This window comes from Haliaeetus leucocephalus, unplaced genomic scaffold (assembly GCF_000737465.1).
Source record: "Haliaeetus leucocephalus isolate CR32 unplaced genomic scaffold, Haliaeetus_leucocephalus-4.0 Scaffold473, whole genome shotgun sequence".
Classification (NCBI taxonomy): Eukaryota; Metazoa; Chordata; class Aves; order Accipitriformes; family Accipitridae; genus Haliaeetus; species Haliaeetus leucocephalus.
The window spans coordinates 5,520,962-5,538,664 of NW_010972909.1; the positions used below are offsets into that span (position 1 = coordinate 5,520,962).

The 17,703-nt window shown below is 43.7% G+C and overlaps 1 protein-coding gene across 1 annotated transcript; it reads left to right on the forward strand.

Moving 5' to 3' along the window:
- Positions 1-123: 123 nt before the first annotated feature.
- Positions 124-17,541, forward strand: LOC104836723 (putative DBH-like monooxygenase protein 2). The gene is made up of 12 exons (XM_010575444.1): positions 124-144; positions 946-1,158; positions 4,148-4,294; positions 5,876-6,037; positions 7,258-7,341; positions 9,676-9,843; positions 10,787-10,889; positions 11,677-11,843; positions 13,646-13,737; positions 15,860-15,956; positions 16,173-16,232; positions 17,247-17,541. Exons 1-12 carry the CDS (start codon positions 124-126, stop codon positions 17,379-17,381), a joined length of 1,449 nt encoding a protein of 482 aa, XP_010573746.1. The 3' UTR covers positions 17,382-17,541.
- Positions 17,542-17,703: the final 162 nt, after the last annotated feature.

The following is a 17,703-nucleotide window of genomic DNA, read 5'->3' on the forward strand; positions in this document are numbered from 1 at the left end:
GTGAGCACTTGTCTCAGCAGATTAATACAAATGGGCTTTTCTAGGCTTTCCTAGCAAGTAAATAAGAATAAACTACCACATCCTTCAAAATCCACAGACCCGGGCTATGTTTTGTAGTGGATTATGCAAGTGGGCAAATTGGAGGTAAGTTGCACAAGGCAATTCTGGCAGAACCGGTTGGAAACCAGCTGGGGTTCTTTGTTTTTCATGTCATTATGCTGAAAGGTCTTAGGCAGGGCAACAGATGATGCCCTTTTCTCCTTCCACTCACTCCCACCAAGGTGCAGTGCATGGAGCAAAGGTGGTTTTCTTATTCTACTATTCCACTACAGTCCAGGCTGCTACCACAGGAGCCCCTGTTATGTGCCACAGCAGCTCCCTCTGATAAGCCATGGCACTAAGACTCATCAGCCCATTTCCAACAAACTTGCCAATAGTCACCACACCAGACAATAGGGTGGCGTAGCCAGGGTTCATTTCAGCATTTGCAAGAGAAAGGCAAGTTAGTCAGTAGAGCCCCTTTTCCTTGGCGAGAAGAGCCGGCATTCACCCATGCTGAGGAGTACTGGGTAGGAGGTAAACACTTTGTTGCTTTTTTTTGGTTCTGTAGTACAAAGCAACTATTAAAAATGTTTTAAGATGTATATGGGATGGCCTAGCACCCAGTACGTTTCACTGAGGCAGGGTGCCAGGGCATATTATGTAAAGTGTTGAACTTTACATGTTAAATTGGATATAGAACACTCAGTTTCCACTCCTCCTCTCTGGCAACAGGCCCAGCCTCGTGCACTTCCATATAAACTGGGCCCCTCATAGCAGAATAGCTGCCTAAGGTATCAGCAAGACTCAGAAACTGCAGCGGTCCTGTTGATGATGGCAGTTCTCTTCTCAGGAATCAAGGGGATGCTCTTCTTCTTGTTCCTCTCATGCTTTTGTTCTTGTCAGCCTGCACCTCCACTGCTGCGTTTCTCCATCTTCCTGGATCCTTCAAACATGGTCTACCTCCGCTGGGACCATGACGAACAGGAGCTGATGACATTTGAGCTGCAGGTCCGTACAACTGGCTGGGTGGCATTTGGATTCAGCCCTCACGGAGAGTTGCCTGGATCTGACATTGTGATAGGAGGTGTCTTCCCAAATGGCAGCATCTACTTCTCCGTAAGTTGAAAAGACATCCTCTGCATCCCCCTTTGACAAGGGTCATGCTCCAAGTATATTGGTTTGAAAGCATATGGGCTCAACTGGCTAAAGATAGATGTCCGAGGCCATTTGAGATCCTTAGTTGGCCTCTGACTGACAGTCCAGAAGAACCCAGGTCTTCTGCAGGTCCTGTGTCATGCCTGCTAGCCCCATGCAGCTACCTGAGATACCCTATGGTATCCCAGCTGGCACTAGATGATGTTTAGGCAAATAAGCTTATCCCACCTGCAAGTGAAAACCACAACTAGAATTAATTAGATATGACTGAAGCAATCACCCACCATGAAGCTAGAAGAGGCCACTGGGAGTGTAACTTCTGATTCACCCAAACCAGATGTCAGTTCAGACAGGAGTCAGATGTGAAACTCCCATGTTTTCCCTCACTGAAGCTCTTCAAAGGTTGATTTACTTGTTTTCCTCTGTAGTAAGCGGAGACGTGTTCACCTCCAAAGGTTGCTTCTTCCTGATGATCTTAAATGTCTCCCTTAGGAATAGGATAGGACATCCTTGGGACTTGCTGGTTTTTCCATTGTCTGTAAAGGCAACCTCTAATGATAGATGCCTGATGTTAAAACAACTGGAGTTTAGAGGAACAAAATGCCACTGAGGGTGCTAAATAAAAAAACCTAGGGTCTTGTTTTATTTTATTTTGTTTTAATTGTGAAAGAGAAAAAGGCAGTTTAATGTTATTCAGATACAGAAAGAAAGAGTTTACACTGATGAAGTGTTTACCAGTCACAGTGGTTTTATTTTGTTCAGCTGTTTTCAGTTCCCCTTTCACACAACAGTAAAATGTGTTTTGCATGAAATATGTCTGGGTGCCTGTCTAAAATGGGTGAACTTTGGAGGGGGCGAGGTAGCCAGCCTTACTTGTGGTCGTTGGTTGCAAAACCATTCTTGTAACACCCAGTTTTGAAATCTTTTTTATGACTGTGACACAGGCAGGAAATTTTTGGCTGTGAATGACTACAGGAAAAAAAATGGTAAATTTAGAAGAAACACTTGTTCTTTATTTTTTAATAATGATTTTTTTAAAAAGTGATTTTGGGTAAAACCAAAGAATTTAATTTCTCCTAAAATAACATCCTGAAATGAAAAATTGAAGTGTTTGGTTTCAAAAATATTAAATATTTCATTATTTTCAGAAGAGATATTTAACATTTTCAATGTTTTTCTGCATTGGTAGCCGAAACTCTCTGTTTATATTAGAAAACAATTTTGGTCCCATACAAGTTTTAGGTTTTTTCAACTCTTTTACGTGTCAGAAAATATCTGCCAATTATTTAGGTCTGGAGACATTCCAGTAAGCAAGCACATTAATGACTACAAAAATCCACATTTGCTCAGTAGGCTGTAAAGCACATCAACTGAACCCATGGAAGAGACAGTTTGAAGAAAAAATATGCTAGTTACTGTAAATGGAGTTTAAGTGGGGGTTTCCATTTGCATTCTTCCTTCTAACCCTCTCTGTCTTGCATCCTTGGTTTTTGTTTTAGTTTTCCTCTTTACTACAACCATAACAAAGTCATTATCTGAGTAATGTCCAACGGATGAGAAACTAGCGAAAAAGGCTTGGTTTCACAAAGGCAGGGGTTTTTATCAGTTGTTTACTGCCTTCCTCTTTCATAAGGTATATTTAATGTTAAATATTTTATTTATTTCAAAGTAGCTCATTTGCAGACTACTTGTCTTTGAGTTTGGATCTTTTAATGAAAGAGTGCAACAGGTATTTCAAAACAGTAGGAAAATTTAAGCTGTATTTTCAAACTATGATGTGTCCCTATGTAAACTGAGCATTTGGGTTTAGAGGAAAATTGCTTAGAGTATTCTGAAAGTCCAAATCCATAGATAAATTCAAGAAGAAGAAAGACTATTAGAGGAGATACTGGGAAATCTGGCAAAAGCTGTAAGCAGGTTTTGAAATAATCACTTAAAGGAACAGAGATGGGAGAAAAAAATACCAGAAAGTTTCACATAAAAATATTCTTTCTTGACCAGACTGTTGTCTGGTAAAATTTTTCTCTTCTATCTCCCCAAAGTTGAGTACTGTAGCAAAACTTTTCAATGTAGCACTTAACAGCTGTATATTAGGGAGACATTTGCTTTATTATGTTTCAGGTTTCTCTCGGAGAGATTTTCATCCTGTCTGCAGCCGCTGCCTTCTCATTTCTGGTCGTCTGAACTCATTTGCCACAAAAATATGATGCGATCTCAGTCAGTCTTCCCTTCCTGCAGCTGTGTGTACAGTCCCACCTTTTCACCTCATATTTTCAAAGCAGCAGTTATTGTGGCCCATTCTGTTCCCAGTGAGATTTCTATAGGAACTAGACATTTAGATGCTTTTCAAACTGCCTCATGTTTCTGTGCCTTTTTACCAGGTAACAAATGCATTTGATGCTCTCAGTCATGCAGTATTTGTCTTTTTCACTATGTCTGTGCTGCTAAAACCATTGGTTAGCTCGTAGTTCCTAGGAGAGCTTAGCTTTGCATCCACAACCAGGCCCAGGTTCCAGGTGGTATAGAAAGCCTAAAAGTTCAAGTGGAAGCTTTGGTATGCCTAAAATATTTTACTTCTGAACTACCCCTGCTTATTTTACTTCCCACCCTGTGTGGTTGAGCCAGACGCACTAAGATGTCCCAGCGTTCAGCAGTCACTCTCTCAGGAAGCAGGGGAGATCCTCCAGTTTCCATCCTATCCAGGTCATCCTCTGGGCGATGGGACCCAGGGGCTGCTCTTTCCTTGAGCAGGTGGATATAGCAAGGACTGGATGCTAGTTCTCTTCCATTGGTTTGTCGAAATCACCAGTGAAAGCAGAGGAGCTTTTTGGAGAATGACATGCTTTGGTCATTGCTGAGGTCCCACCAGTGGAACTTGGAAACACGACTTCTTGGAGCGTAGGAAGCTCTTGTCTTCTCTCTCTTGCTTTGACCACTATTCCTTTTCCAGGATTGTCACATAGTAGATGAGGCAACCCTTGAGGAAGATGGGAGCCAGGACTACCAACTGCTGTCAATGACAGAGAATGAGACCTCCACCACCGTGCTGTTCAAACGCCACCTAAGGACGTGTGACCCCAATGACCAGGATATCACGGTAAGGAAGGGGGTTGCTCAAGCAACATCCCAAACAAACCTGCTCTCGCGTCCCACTGTATTCCCAGATCCCCCAGATCAGATCTGAGAATGACAGGTTTTTCTCACAACAGTACACTAACCGGAATATAAAGAAATACACGGAACCATATAGCCACATTTATAATGCCAATTTCAAGGGCACTATTTTGATGTCATTGGTGGTTTTTTTATAATGTTTTCCATCAAAGAATTGGGAAGATAAAAATCTCAACATTTTCTTAAGCTTGAACACAGCTCTTGAAAATCCTGCTCATTTCTCTGTCCATCTTTTGTTTGCCAGACAAAAAAAAACAATCTAGTGTGGGAGATAAAATTTTTGCTTGCCTAATATAAGGCAGTGTTTTGGTAAGAATTGTATTTAGCAAGTTCAGAAAGTTTTTATAATCTCAGTCCTTCTGTCTTGGAAGAGAGAAGGTATTGGTATTGACTGACATTAAAAGTTTAGCGAACCAAACTGGTATTTTAAGTCAGAGATTTTTCAAAAATATGCTTTACCAAGGTTCACAAGCATATGAACGCACACAATTTCAGAACTCTGCATATATAGACACTGTTTACACAGTTTCATCTTTACTTGAGGGAGCTCTGGGTAAATCGGCATTATCCAAGGCTTAGCCCACTCAGAAATGTTTGTCCAGAATTCAGTGCATATTCACCATTTTTCTGCAGTTCAAATACATGTGCAAATGACTGGCTAGATGTCTTTGTAGTCACAAACCTTAATGACCTTTACTAATTGAAAGAAATATAATCCCATTCTGAATGGGAAGAAGCTACAGATTTCCATGGCTGCTGCTGTCCTTACATGATGGGGCAGGTCCAGGCGGATCATTGAGCGCATTCGTGCTCAACAGTAGCTGCTGATGGGGAATCAAGGGACTACAGTTTTGTCAGCTTTTTGTGTAAAAGTCCCTTAGTAATTCTTTGTAAAAATTGCCCAAAGTGCATTAACAGTATATACAAATAAATGAACTGCATCTGCTTGCTCCAGAAAATGCAAAGATCTGAAAATCTGATCTTTAGCTCTATTGTACAGCTCTCACAGCGAGAACAGTATCCAGACACTCAGTATCTGAACGTTTAAAACCAAAGTGATGCAAGTTCTAAAATCTTTATCGAATCCCTCACAGTCTTTTTTTCAGCTTTCTTTCATTTCACATACCAGCACTTTAAATCCATGCATACTTTAATAATGTGTGTGAAATGACAGTGAGTACAGTTTTCCTTGTGTCTTTTCCAGCCAGCACTCTCTCTTTGGGAAAAAAAACATTATGTGTCTGTCTGGACAAGACAAATCTTCTGTGTTACACTGCTTACTTTCTGTTGTGTGTTCTGACATGTTGTCTTGAGTGTCTGGGTGTGTACCAAATATGCCCAGTTATGTTATTTTAGGTGACTTCTAATTGCACATGGTTAGTATGTGAATTGAGTTTTAATATGTGTGCAGTTGTGTCAGTCATGTGATGTAGGGTGAATACACATGTGTGTGGTTGATGGGAAGGAATGATGGAGATTTTCCAGTGAAACACTCCCATTACAGATGGACACAGCACGCCTCATTACTGCATTTGGCACTGATGACACAGTCCAATTCTTTGAAGGCCAAAGATTTTCCAAATCTGTTTTCTTGATGAGGTACAGAGGCCCATCTGACTTAACTGACCCCAAAATATTCTTCACCTATGACCTGAGGCTGGACAATGTAAGTATTGGACAAGACCTTTACTTAGCATGTCAAAAATTTCCCCTTCTTCTGCCTTTCTTTGCAAAGTTGATCATGCCCATGCTGGAAGTTTGCATTGCACAGGTCAAAAGATGGACATGTCTGATCTTGGAAACATGCAAATAGAGCCAGCAAGGGTGGGAATGAAGTGGGAATGGAAGGCTTGATGTGTGGAGGGTAAAGGGCTTATTTGTTAGGAAAATGCTATAAGGTGTTGCCTGTTCCCTTGACTATAGAGTTCCCCTGACTAGAGCCAAACACAGACTGAATTGCAATATAATTATTAACTTAGGCATATACGTATACAGGTCTATTGTCCCATCCATATAGACCGTATAAAAATATCTATAATATACTGAAGATATTTACTGCTTCCCATGTTAGTTTCATAGGAACTACACAATATCACAGAGAAGAGAAATGATGGGTATACATTTAAATGCTCTGAGAGAATTCTGGCTAAGAGCTCAGAAAATGCAATACATACTACTGTGTGCACTGCCTCCACTATTAACTTATGCCGCATCTCAGTGTCAGATATAAGGATTTACCAGCAAAGCTGGAGCCCCCTTTAGCATTGCCTTGTGGTACATGTGCCATCCTTGTCAAATGGAGTTCAAAAGTGTCAGCTTAGTGTGGTATTGCATTAACACCTTCCTTCTTTAAACAGCACCAGCCCACACAGCACTCACTCAAGATGCAGCAGAATCTGCTGATCAGCTTGGGCAATATTCCATAGTAAAGAGGGGCACTATTTTTATGTAAAGATTTGTGGGATTAGTGCTATCATGTGTTGTGCTTGTGACTCCAGAAAACCAGCAATTAAAACTGTTGATTGAACTGGATGGATGTTTCCCACGCTCGGTTCATGTTACAAGAGGCAAATTAGTAATACAATTCCCTTTTGGGAAAAAAACCCAGAAAAAATCTGAAAGAAAAAGAATTTAAGACCTGCTGGAGCTGACAAATGTGTTTGCCCTTCACCAGAATACAGTTTCCTCTTCCTGACCCTTTAATCCTCTCACTTATTGCAACCAAAATCCAAGCACTTGCTTGCTGAATGCATCATCCTTCCTGCTCCCTCCAGTTCTGGGTCTCCTTCTCCTTGCACTGCCTCCCTTTGGCTTCTCCAGTTCCCTGTGCACATTAGTGAGTTGCCAGGAGAACCTTCAGGTGACTCCTGCGTGTTTCTTTTCCAGTTTGCTGTCCCAGTTGAAGAAACCATGTATGCCTGTACCTTTATCCCACTGCCCATGGTCAAGCAGAAACACCATATCTACAAGGTAAACTTGCACGCTGCCTTACTGGGGAAAAGCAGGACAGGACAGACTTGCTCCTTCAATCATGTGTACAAATCTGTCTTTTACAGAATTTTAATATAAATTTGGGAGCATTCCGTCTGTCCTTCACTGCCATTAGGATGAGCTGGCTAATTTGTCTGGCTCGTGTGGAGATAAGCTCTGTCTTGTTTCTAGCTTTGGAAGTACCTTTGTCTTTATGTACATCACACCTGAAGAAACCTTGCTACAAGTCTAATGTCTCAGTGTAGTGAGCTCAGGCCATGTTACCTATTGGTATCTTTGAGAGCAAAGGGATCCTCCAGGATTTTCTATATTGAAAGGACTTTTTGTCCTTGGAGATTGCTAAGAATATTTGTATAAAAGGCAAAACTAACATTTTTGCCGTCCTGTTTTCAAGATTGAATATGCAAAAATGAAGAGAAAAGGAAAGAAACAGGAACTTTCCAAAGCAAGCCTAGCTTACTTCTCAAATTAAGAAGACTTTGCTTCAAGGTCAAGCAACCCTTCTTAGTTTTGTGAGTTTTGAATGTTTAAAAACAGATGTTTCGCTGCAACAGCATAAGGCAAAATTTCATAAGAAAGACTTTGCATGGACTGGAAAAAAGCATTTAACAGGTAATTCTACAGAACAAACTCAGGAGTTTTAGTCAGTTCTTGTAACATCAGGATTCTGATGCCTGATCTCACCAGTGCTGGTAAAAAGTTTGGTGATTAATGAACAGATACAAGTTATTTGCGGGGTTTATTTTAAACTATCTCGATTATAGTACTTTTGGTACAGCTGAGGGAGCAGTGAATTATAGTGAACCTGAGATCAAGGTCCCTGTGATGGGTTGACCCTGGCTGGATGCCAGGTGCCCACCAAAGCCGTTCTATCACTCCCCCATCCTCAGCTGGACAGGGGAGAGGAAAATATAACAAAAAGCTTGCAGGTCGAGATAAGGACAGGAGAGATCATTCACTAATTACCGTTACAGGCAAAACAGACTCAGCTTAGGGAAAATTAGCTCAATTTATTACAAATCAACCAGAGTAAGGTAAATGAGAAATAAAACGAAATCTCAGAACACCTTCCCTCCACCCCTCCCTTCTTCCCGGGCACAACTTCATTCCCGGATTTCTCCACCAAGCCCCCCCAGCGGCACAAGGGGGACAGGGACGGGGTTTACGGTCATCACACGTTATTTTCTGCCGCTTCACCTCCTCAGGGGGAGGGCTCATCACACTCTTCCCCTGCTCCAGCGTGGGGTCCCACCCACGGGAGACAGTCCTCCACGAACTTTCTCCAACGTGGGCCATTCCCACGGGCTGCAGTTCTTCACGAACTGCTCCAGCGTGGGGTCCCTTCTATGGGCTGCAGTCCTTCAGGCACAGACTGCTCCAGCGCGGGTCCCCCACGGGGTCACAAGTCCTGTCAGAAAACCTGCTCCGTGGGCTCCTTTCTCCACAGATCCGCAGGTCCTGCCAGGAGCCTGCTCCGGCGCAGGGTTCCCACGGGGTCACAGCCTCCTTCGGGAACCCACCTGCTCCGTCGTGGGGTCCTCCACGGGCTGCAGGTGGAGATCTGCTCCACCGTGGACCTCCCTGGACTGCAGGGGGACAGCCTGCCTCACCAGGGTCTTCACCACGGGCTGCAGGGGAATCTCTGCTCCGGCGCCTGGAGCACCTCCTCCCCCTCCTTCTGCACTGACCTTGGTGTCCGCAGGGTTGTTTCTCTTACATGTTCTCACTCCTCTCTCTGGCAGCTGTTTTTTCACTGTCCCAACTTTTTTCCTTCTTAAAAATGTTATCGCAGAGGCGTTACCACTGTCACTGATGGGCTCGGCCTTGGCCGGCGGCGGGTCCGTCTTAGAGCTGGCTGGTGTGGGCTCGCTCTCTCTAGAACACAGGGGAAGTTTCCAGCAACTTCTTACAGGAGCCACCCCTGTAACCCCCCCCGCTACCAAAACCTTGCCACATAAAACCAATACAGTCCCTTATCTTGCTTTGCAGGCAAGAAAATGGTGTATGAGGTAAACTATTTACATTTCTAATCTGGAACCACACTGCCCAGCATAACAGGTCAAATAGACACCCCTGTGATTCTGATTAAGGGGAGGCGCTTTAAAGGAAGATGCAAATCCTTTCTGGAAAAATGGACTCTGCTGGGTGCATACCAAAATGAGTAGATAAACCATCATCCAGTTTACCATCCATTTTGCGAATCAGATTCTCTCTGTTTACCTAAGATATGGTTAACTGCTCTTTCTGGTTGCTTGGGAAAGAAATATTTTAGGGTTTACAATAACTTTTTTTGGCTCTTTCTCTTGGTTACAGTTCGAACCTGTAATAACACCCCACAACATAACCTTGGTTCATCATATTCTTGTTTATGCCTGTGGCAACGCCAGCGTGTTACCCAGTGGCATAGACGATTGCTATGGAGCCAATCCAGATTTTGCCCTGTGCTCTCAGGTGCTTGTGGGCTGGGCTGTCGGAGGGGAGGTGAGTCTGCAGGGCCCATTCCCTTCCCCATTTCTTGTTATGAACAGTAGTACCCTTGTTGGCAGCTTGTCCAGTAAGACCCCATAGAACAGGGCCAACCAGACCGGGGAAGTTTCCTCATACTGTCCCCACTCAACTACTACTTCTGCTGCATCTGGTGATGCTGGCGATTTCTACGTAGTTGTCGATACTCTGCGTATGTGTGTATTTTATTATCACATCTACATTAAACAAGTATCACATGTCACATACTAAGGCTTTCATTCTGACCTTTTAATAATAACATTGCCATTAATTTCACAAAATTCTCCTCACACTGATCTTGCATAACAGCTAGAAGTGTACCTATTTTCTGGTTTTTTTTTTTCTACTGGCTCTGCCTCTTTTTCAGCAGAGTAAAATTAAAAGTTCAGTGAAATTGGTCCTTCTGACTGAGTGGCCTAGTTAGAAGTCAGTGCTGCACAAATTTTAGCATCTATCTTGTGCCCTTCAGATCAAAATGTATTTTGTATTTCTATAGCATGCACGTACCTGGGGACAGAGAGAGAAAGGAGATAAGTTTTAGACAAAACCCTTATACGAGTTTTATTCAGATTTTATGTTATGCAGTGCCCATACTGATATGAAATGTGCTGCAAGAGTGTACACATACTATAATAATTTCCTATTAAATATAGTATAAAAATAAAAATGAAACCAATCAAAAAGATAAATGAAAAATAGATTTTGAAAATTCTTCCTTGTTCCAATTCAGAAGGAAAAGAAATGGAACTGGCAGGATTTCCCACAACATTTTGATTCCTAACAATGTCTAAGCAAATATTCAGAGACGCAAGAAAATAAAAACTTTCTTTTTGTAAGTTATCAATCAAGAAACACCAAAGAAGAGTTAAAAACTAACTACTTCATATAAGTTTATTCCTCGTCTTCCTCTTTCCACAAGTCTTATCAATTTCCAGATGAAGCTGCGGTTTCCATAGGGACACCTTGGGACCCTCAGTACGTCCGACTAGAAATCCATTACAGCAATTTTGACTTGTTACCAGGTGAGTAACGCTGAGCAGTTGTCTGACAAAGAACAGCCTCAGGATGGAGGCCTCAGACCTCACCTACAAGCCTTCTAGAAACCAGCTTCTGCACGAAACACTTCCATATGTTGCTTGGTACAACCCTCAGGACAGTAAGAAGAGACTGGACTAGGTTAAAGAACTTTAACTTTAGAAACATAGACAGTTATATCTGCTTAGATTAGACACATCTTACTATCGAAAAAGCTGAGCACATCTTCCTGCTGTGATACTAGCGGGAGTGTTAGGGAAAATGTCAGGGAAATGTGGACATCATGGGAAAAAGGAGCAGGGTGGGAAGGGACAGAGTGGCTGTGGGAGGAATAGGGGTACCAAGGGTCAGGATGAAGTCCTGAGACCCTAATGAGACCACCTCAGGCTTCCACTGTGACCTCCAGCACTCAATCCCTATAGCAGGTGATGAAGAATTGCCACCACGGTATTTGCTATCATTTTACAGAAGGGGAAACAAAAGCACGGAGTGGTTTTATGGGAATCGTCTAAGACTATGAGCAGGGCTGGATCCAGATGAATCTTCACTATGAGCGAAGGTCTGTGCAGCCGTGCGCCTTGCACGACTGCGAGGCTGTACACTCCAGTGGACCACAGCACTGGGGGTAGGGTGGAGGGCTTAGGTCCTCCTCTTAATCTGTGCCTGCTCCCAGCCTCTGATTGGGAAAGGGACACGCTATGTCCTGTTGCTTCAGGCCCCACTTCTAATGTTTCCAGAGTCATTGCTGAAGGAATGGTTATTTTTCTTTTACAGGCTTGATCGACAGCTCAGGGGTACGAATCTACTATACTCCGGAGCTACGGCAGTATGATGTGGGGGTTCTGCAAACAGGCGTCTTCATTTTCCCTGTGCATTTCATTCCTCCCGGGGCAGAATCCTACAGATCTTATGGCCTTTGCAATTCCAGCCAGTTTGATGAAGTGAGTGTGGGGAAAGCTGTACGAAATCCTTCTTGATCTTTCTCACTTTGGGTTTTCATCTTGCTCTAGGTTTGTCCAAAAGCTGTTTGGTGCAGGGTGCTATCTTAACCTCCATTTTTGCATGTTGCAAAATGAGTATCCTTTCCAATAATACTGCTCAGCAGATACCCAAGATTTGGCCCAAGAGCATAAGGACAGCTGTGTAAGCATGTCAGAACCGTGGCTTGAATACCCATCAACCCCATATAAGTGAAAGGGAAACAAAACCCAAAGGACGTAGTGACTTCCCAAGAGTCCCAAGGGGGTCCTCTCCACCACATGCAGGAGGCCTTTGTCCTACCACAGGTGTGTGGTACTGGTGCAGGAAGGCAGGTACTAGGCTGGAAGGATGTGGTGGTCTCTTTCAGGTCAAGAAGGTACCTCCAGAGTGGAGATCTAACATCCCTCAAAACACAGCCAAGAGGCTGCTAACAATAATCAGCTCTGGTGGACTGTGGGATCCAGGGGGATTCACAGGTCCCTCCAGGATGGCTAGATGTGAGGTTGCCACTTTCCCCTTTCCCAGGCCCAGCTGGTGCGGAGGCTGGGGGCAAACTCCAAAGATACAGACACCCCGTATCCCACCCAAACACACACACACACAGAGCAGACTCAGCTGGCCACAAGCAGATCAACACGGACAGGAGGACTGTACCTTTACAGGCACCACGAACAACACCCGCACGAGCATGGAGAACAAAAATGACCCAATCCTCCTCCTCCTCTCTGGTTAATCAGGCTTAAAGTTCACTAGAGGAACATCACCATACGCTCACTCACTCAAGCTCCTGTATGTGATCACATTGTGGGGGTCGCTCCAATTTCTGGTCCAGACCATAAGTCCTCTCAAGCATCTGTGCCCGGGACCTTGGGTCTTTCCAGCTTGAAGTTGCCTAGTGGAGGATCCCACTCCAAAACCACAGGCACACATATATACACAGTATAGAGAGCACACTCATCCAGAAAATAGTTAGGAACAGAGTTTAATAAGATAGTCTAGATTGGAGCAGTCAGGTGCTAGGTTTGGTCAGACAAACATACTGACCAGCAGTCTGCTTAAGTACAACTGGAGTCTCCACGTCTTCTCTCCATTTCCCATGTTTGTTTCTCTCTTTCCCTAACTTTGACCTCTTCCCTAAGTGTCCCTAAGATAATAAATTTTGCACAGTCCCACAATCCACTTAGAATATCCCATAAATTTTACACAGTCCCACAATCCCCCGTGAACAACCCATAGGTTTGCCCCCTCTTATGAGACCTGTAGTAATCTTGTTTTTCTTCTTTTCACCAATTTTCAAAGATTTTCTTTGAACCTTTTAAGGTTTACATTTTGATGGTTCTTTTAATGGTCCATTGATCAGTGTCGTACACTTTCTCCTTTTACTCTTTCTGTTATCTGCTCTTTCTTAGAGTTCATGTATCTGCATGTTTAACTTATTACCTCTCCTATATCTTGCCTTTGCTTTTTACGTAGCTGATAGCAAGATATGCTTACAGTACCCAGCATGAGATATCACAGCCTCAGACAACTATGCCAGAGTACCTAAAGCCAGAAGAGCAATTTTCAGAAAGGCTCACCAGAGCAACCTTTCAGTTAGTAGTGACCTACATAAGGAAATGGTCTTAAACCTCCTTTAAAAAAAAAAAAAAATTAAGCTGACATTTATATGAGTTCCATCAAGCTTTTGACTTGATGGGCAGGCCTGAAACATAGTGTTATGCTCTGATTGCCAGGCTCTGACCCACTTCATTTTGAACTGCAGATGAATGGGATGTTGGTTCCAGATTTGCATGTATTTGCCTACTTGCTTCACACCCACCTGTCTGGCAGAGGAGTGAAAGCTGCTCAATACCGGTAAGAGAAGGAAACTCAGTATTGCTGCCCATGCCGCAGGATCAGTCCCTGCCTCTTGGCTAGAGTAGATGAGAATGACGTTCCCAGGTTAGTTGCCTTCCGTCTGCCAGTGCAGGAGACTCTGCAGTGTCTGAATTGTAGTACAGAGAACCAGCTCTTAGGGAAAGAAGGATCAGCTCAGGAGAAAGTAAGAGACCACGACTGTGCTTCCTGTTAAATAAAACAGGTCTAAGCGGTGAGATCAAGCCCTGGACTGCTGCTCATCCCCACTAGTCCCCTGCTAGACGGTTCCCTTGCATAGCTTGGTCCTGCCACCCAGACTCACCCAAGGCTACGCAGGCACAGCTCTGGGGATTGCATCTACCAGTTCCCACGGGCTGCATGGGCAAAACTACACTGGGTTTAGTTTCCTCCACCATCCTCCCCCAGTAAAAACTTTAGCACCTCTATGTGCTCTCTGATCACACCCCAGTCCGTGAAGCATGTATTCTCAGTTTCAAGCTATTAAAATAGCCAGTCATGGTCCGCAGCATAGCATTTGAACATTACTTCAGCCACTTGGAATTCGAAAACAAAACAAATCCCAGAATTAAAAATTAATTGTGCTTTAGGCCAAAGAGGTATCACAGAGGACTAAGTGCTTGGTAGTATAGGTATAATGCCTATCTCCTCCTTAGGTTTCTAATTTCAGAATAACCCAACATGAGCCAAGCATCATGCTGCAGACAGTTATAGGGAGGCAGACACCTAGTCCGTGCCAGCGAGCCAGAGAACAAGCCACTATCCTATGATATTTAGCAATATGGGTGCAGCCCAAGATGTCACAGCGACACTCTAATCTTAGAGTGCTCACTGTGACACCTTCAAGATCAAGTTCCCTGCCTGTCTACATGGCATAGCTGGTGCACACTCTGGGGGGTGATCTGCGTTCCATCCGGAATGGCAAGGGGAAACTTTGGCATTGCCAGGTCCTTAGATGGCTGTGCTCTCACACCAAATCCCTAGACCCCTGCACTGTCTCACATACTGCCTCACACGATGATTCACTCTGCAGAAACTCCACACATACTGAGTTGATCATGTAGGTATGCAGGGAATCTGAACTACACTGTAGGCAAGCTGTGGAAGTCAGGAGAGTGCCTGCCCCCCACCCCCCAACCAATACAAAGCTGAGTTATGAGCAGGGCAGGTGTTGTCTTGTTTGGCTTCTAAGCACACATACGAAAAATCATTCAGCAGAATCTAGGTTGTTCCAAAATGGGACATCTGCCCTTGAAGATGGCCTTCCTTAGTTATCCTTAAACACCAATGGCACCCTACAATCAAACACAGTTTAAACACCCTGGCCCTGCACCTCTCTACCCACTCCTCAGCATGTCAAGGAGTGGGGCAGAGTGACTAGAAGCTCTGTCAAAGGAAACCTCAAAAAAGTGGGACCAACAACTGTCTGATGGGTATTTTCCCCTCTCTGGCCAGCCTACAACAAGCAAGCAGGGTGCGTGAGAGCCGCTGGGACAGCCTGGCCCTGAGCACCACAAGGATTTGTGGGCTGGATGCCTTGATGCACTTTGCAGTGTGCACAGAGGATGTACTCAGCAAGATCTAAGGACCCATAACGTGGATGGAGAAGCAGCGCTCAAGCAGAGCAGAGACCACCTAAGCAGAAATATCACAAAGCACTGTAGAAATAGCAAGGAAGAATTCACATGTGATATTTCTGCATCTGCAAGGGAGGTCCTAAACGGCCTGCCAACTCTACTCTGCTAGGGTCAGAGAGGTTTTTTATTTAGGACAGTGTTTTGTAATGCAAGTGTTGGGGTTCTTACTTCTGGGATCCCAGACTGTCATCTGAAAGGCGAAAGTTTCAAGGCACAACAATTACTGACATTTAAAAAGTCTATATTTGGACTCCAGACCAAAGAGGGTTGGGTGAAAAATTTCAAGTTTATGTTTGGGACTGACTGTTGCTGAAAATACATTCTGTGAATTTAGGTACAAAAATGATCAGGCATGATTTCTGGAGGGGATTCTTCTTGGCTCTGTTTGTTTCATCCACGAATCGGTTATTCCACAGCCCTCCCTGGAAACATTACAACTTTCTCCCCTTGTTCGTCTTCCCCAGGAATGGTGAGCAGCTGAGGATCATCTGTGAGGACAATAAGTACGACTTCAGACTGCAGGAGATTCGGGACATGAAAGAAATCCTCATAATCAAACCAGTACGATCCTCCCCTGGGATGTAGCCGTGGGTGGGCAGGCTGGGGAGGTGGCAAGTACCAGAGGTGTCAGAGCACACCGACATATTCTGTCCTTCCTTCCACCTCAGGCTGTGGCCCATTGTTTTCACACAGTTCCCCGGTTCCCCATGTTGTGAGCGGTTGTTTTGCGTGCTTTGCCCGTACCGCCCTGATGGTGGGCCCTACTGTGTTCCCTAGGGCGATGAGATCCTGGTCGAATGCAATTTTCAGACGCTGGATCGATCAGGGATTACTTTTGTAAGTTTGTTTTTCTACCTACAAATCTTCCATTGCTTTTATAATTAGTTTATCACCATTAAAATCTTTTTGGCAGACATATCTCTTCCCCAAGCAAATACAGTCCTAGTAAAAACTTGTGTCAGACACAATATCACAGACATACTGAGGCATGCCTTGCACGGTTGCTTCATAGCTGGATAGTAGCTCTCCAGCAAGACCCTCCTAATACAGGCTTATGAACAGATCCCAAAGCTATCTTGCATCTAATACCATGCAAGCTAACTCTTGCCCAAAATGTCAAGTGCAAGTAGCAAAACTTGCAGCTAAGTTGATTTTCAATCATTGAACACTTGGATTTAGTGGACAGGCAGGAGTCAAATACAGGAACTGACATAATCTGGCAGCTGGATCTGATCTGCACTTCTCAAAACATAAAGACATTCTTTTTAGTTCTTCTTATTCAGACCAGACACCAGTTTTGCAGAACTTCTCACATAAACAGTTATTGTCATGCTCAAGCTTCATAACTTATTTTAGAGCATATGCCATGCAGAGTAGTTAATGACATTATTGCATTTAGAAATGTGCACAAGAAACTGAGAGGTTTTGTGAAACCTAAAGAGGATTACAGAGCTTATATTCACAGAGAGCAACACTGTTTGATTTCGTTGGGCCCATTCCAAAAGTAGGGATCAACTGAAAAATTCTGCTCTGGATGTCACACTCAGTTAGTTCCCTGAATCCCAAAGGTTCAGATTTTGGGATCTTGTAGATTGAAATAAAAATATGGTAGTTTTCCTGAAGGAGAGAATAAGTAGATTTCAGTTATAAAACCACAGAGCAACCTATTTATCAGACTCCTGTGAGGATACTTTGATCCTCTGTTTCTAACTTTCAGGAAAAAAAAAAACAAACCTTTTTTTTTCACCAGACAAGATCTGCATGAGCTGTGAACAAGAGTGCTTTCCTGAAGAGAAATAGTCTCCTCGTTGTGTCTCAGCAGACCTCTGAGTCATCCTTGTGTCTTTGCAGGGTGGGCCAAGCACCATGGATGAGATGTGTCTGACATTCCTCTTCTACTACCCTCGTAACAACATCTCCAGTTGTATGGGCTTCCCTGACATACTGTACGTTGCTCATGCACTCAAACAGGAGGCTTCAGAGTGAGTCCTGAGTCAACATGTTTCTGGAAGTAGCATAGCAAAATGTGGCTATAAAGAATGGCAAATGGAAAAGATAATGAAAATGAAATGTTGCTGGTAGGGAAGAAAGAGCCATGTACCTGGACCTGTCAAGTTGAACTCCCTTGCTGCAGGAATCTATCAACTGTGATACTTTAACAATCTCTTCTCCTTTACCTTTTTTTCCCCCCTTCCTGTTTTATTTTTCCCTTCCTTCCTTATCTTCTCATCATTTGTCCTCAACTCCCCATTGCCCCTTACTCTTTCCCCAGTGCAGTGGAAGGAATGATGGCCATGGAGTTTGTTGA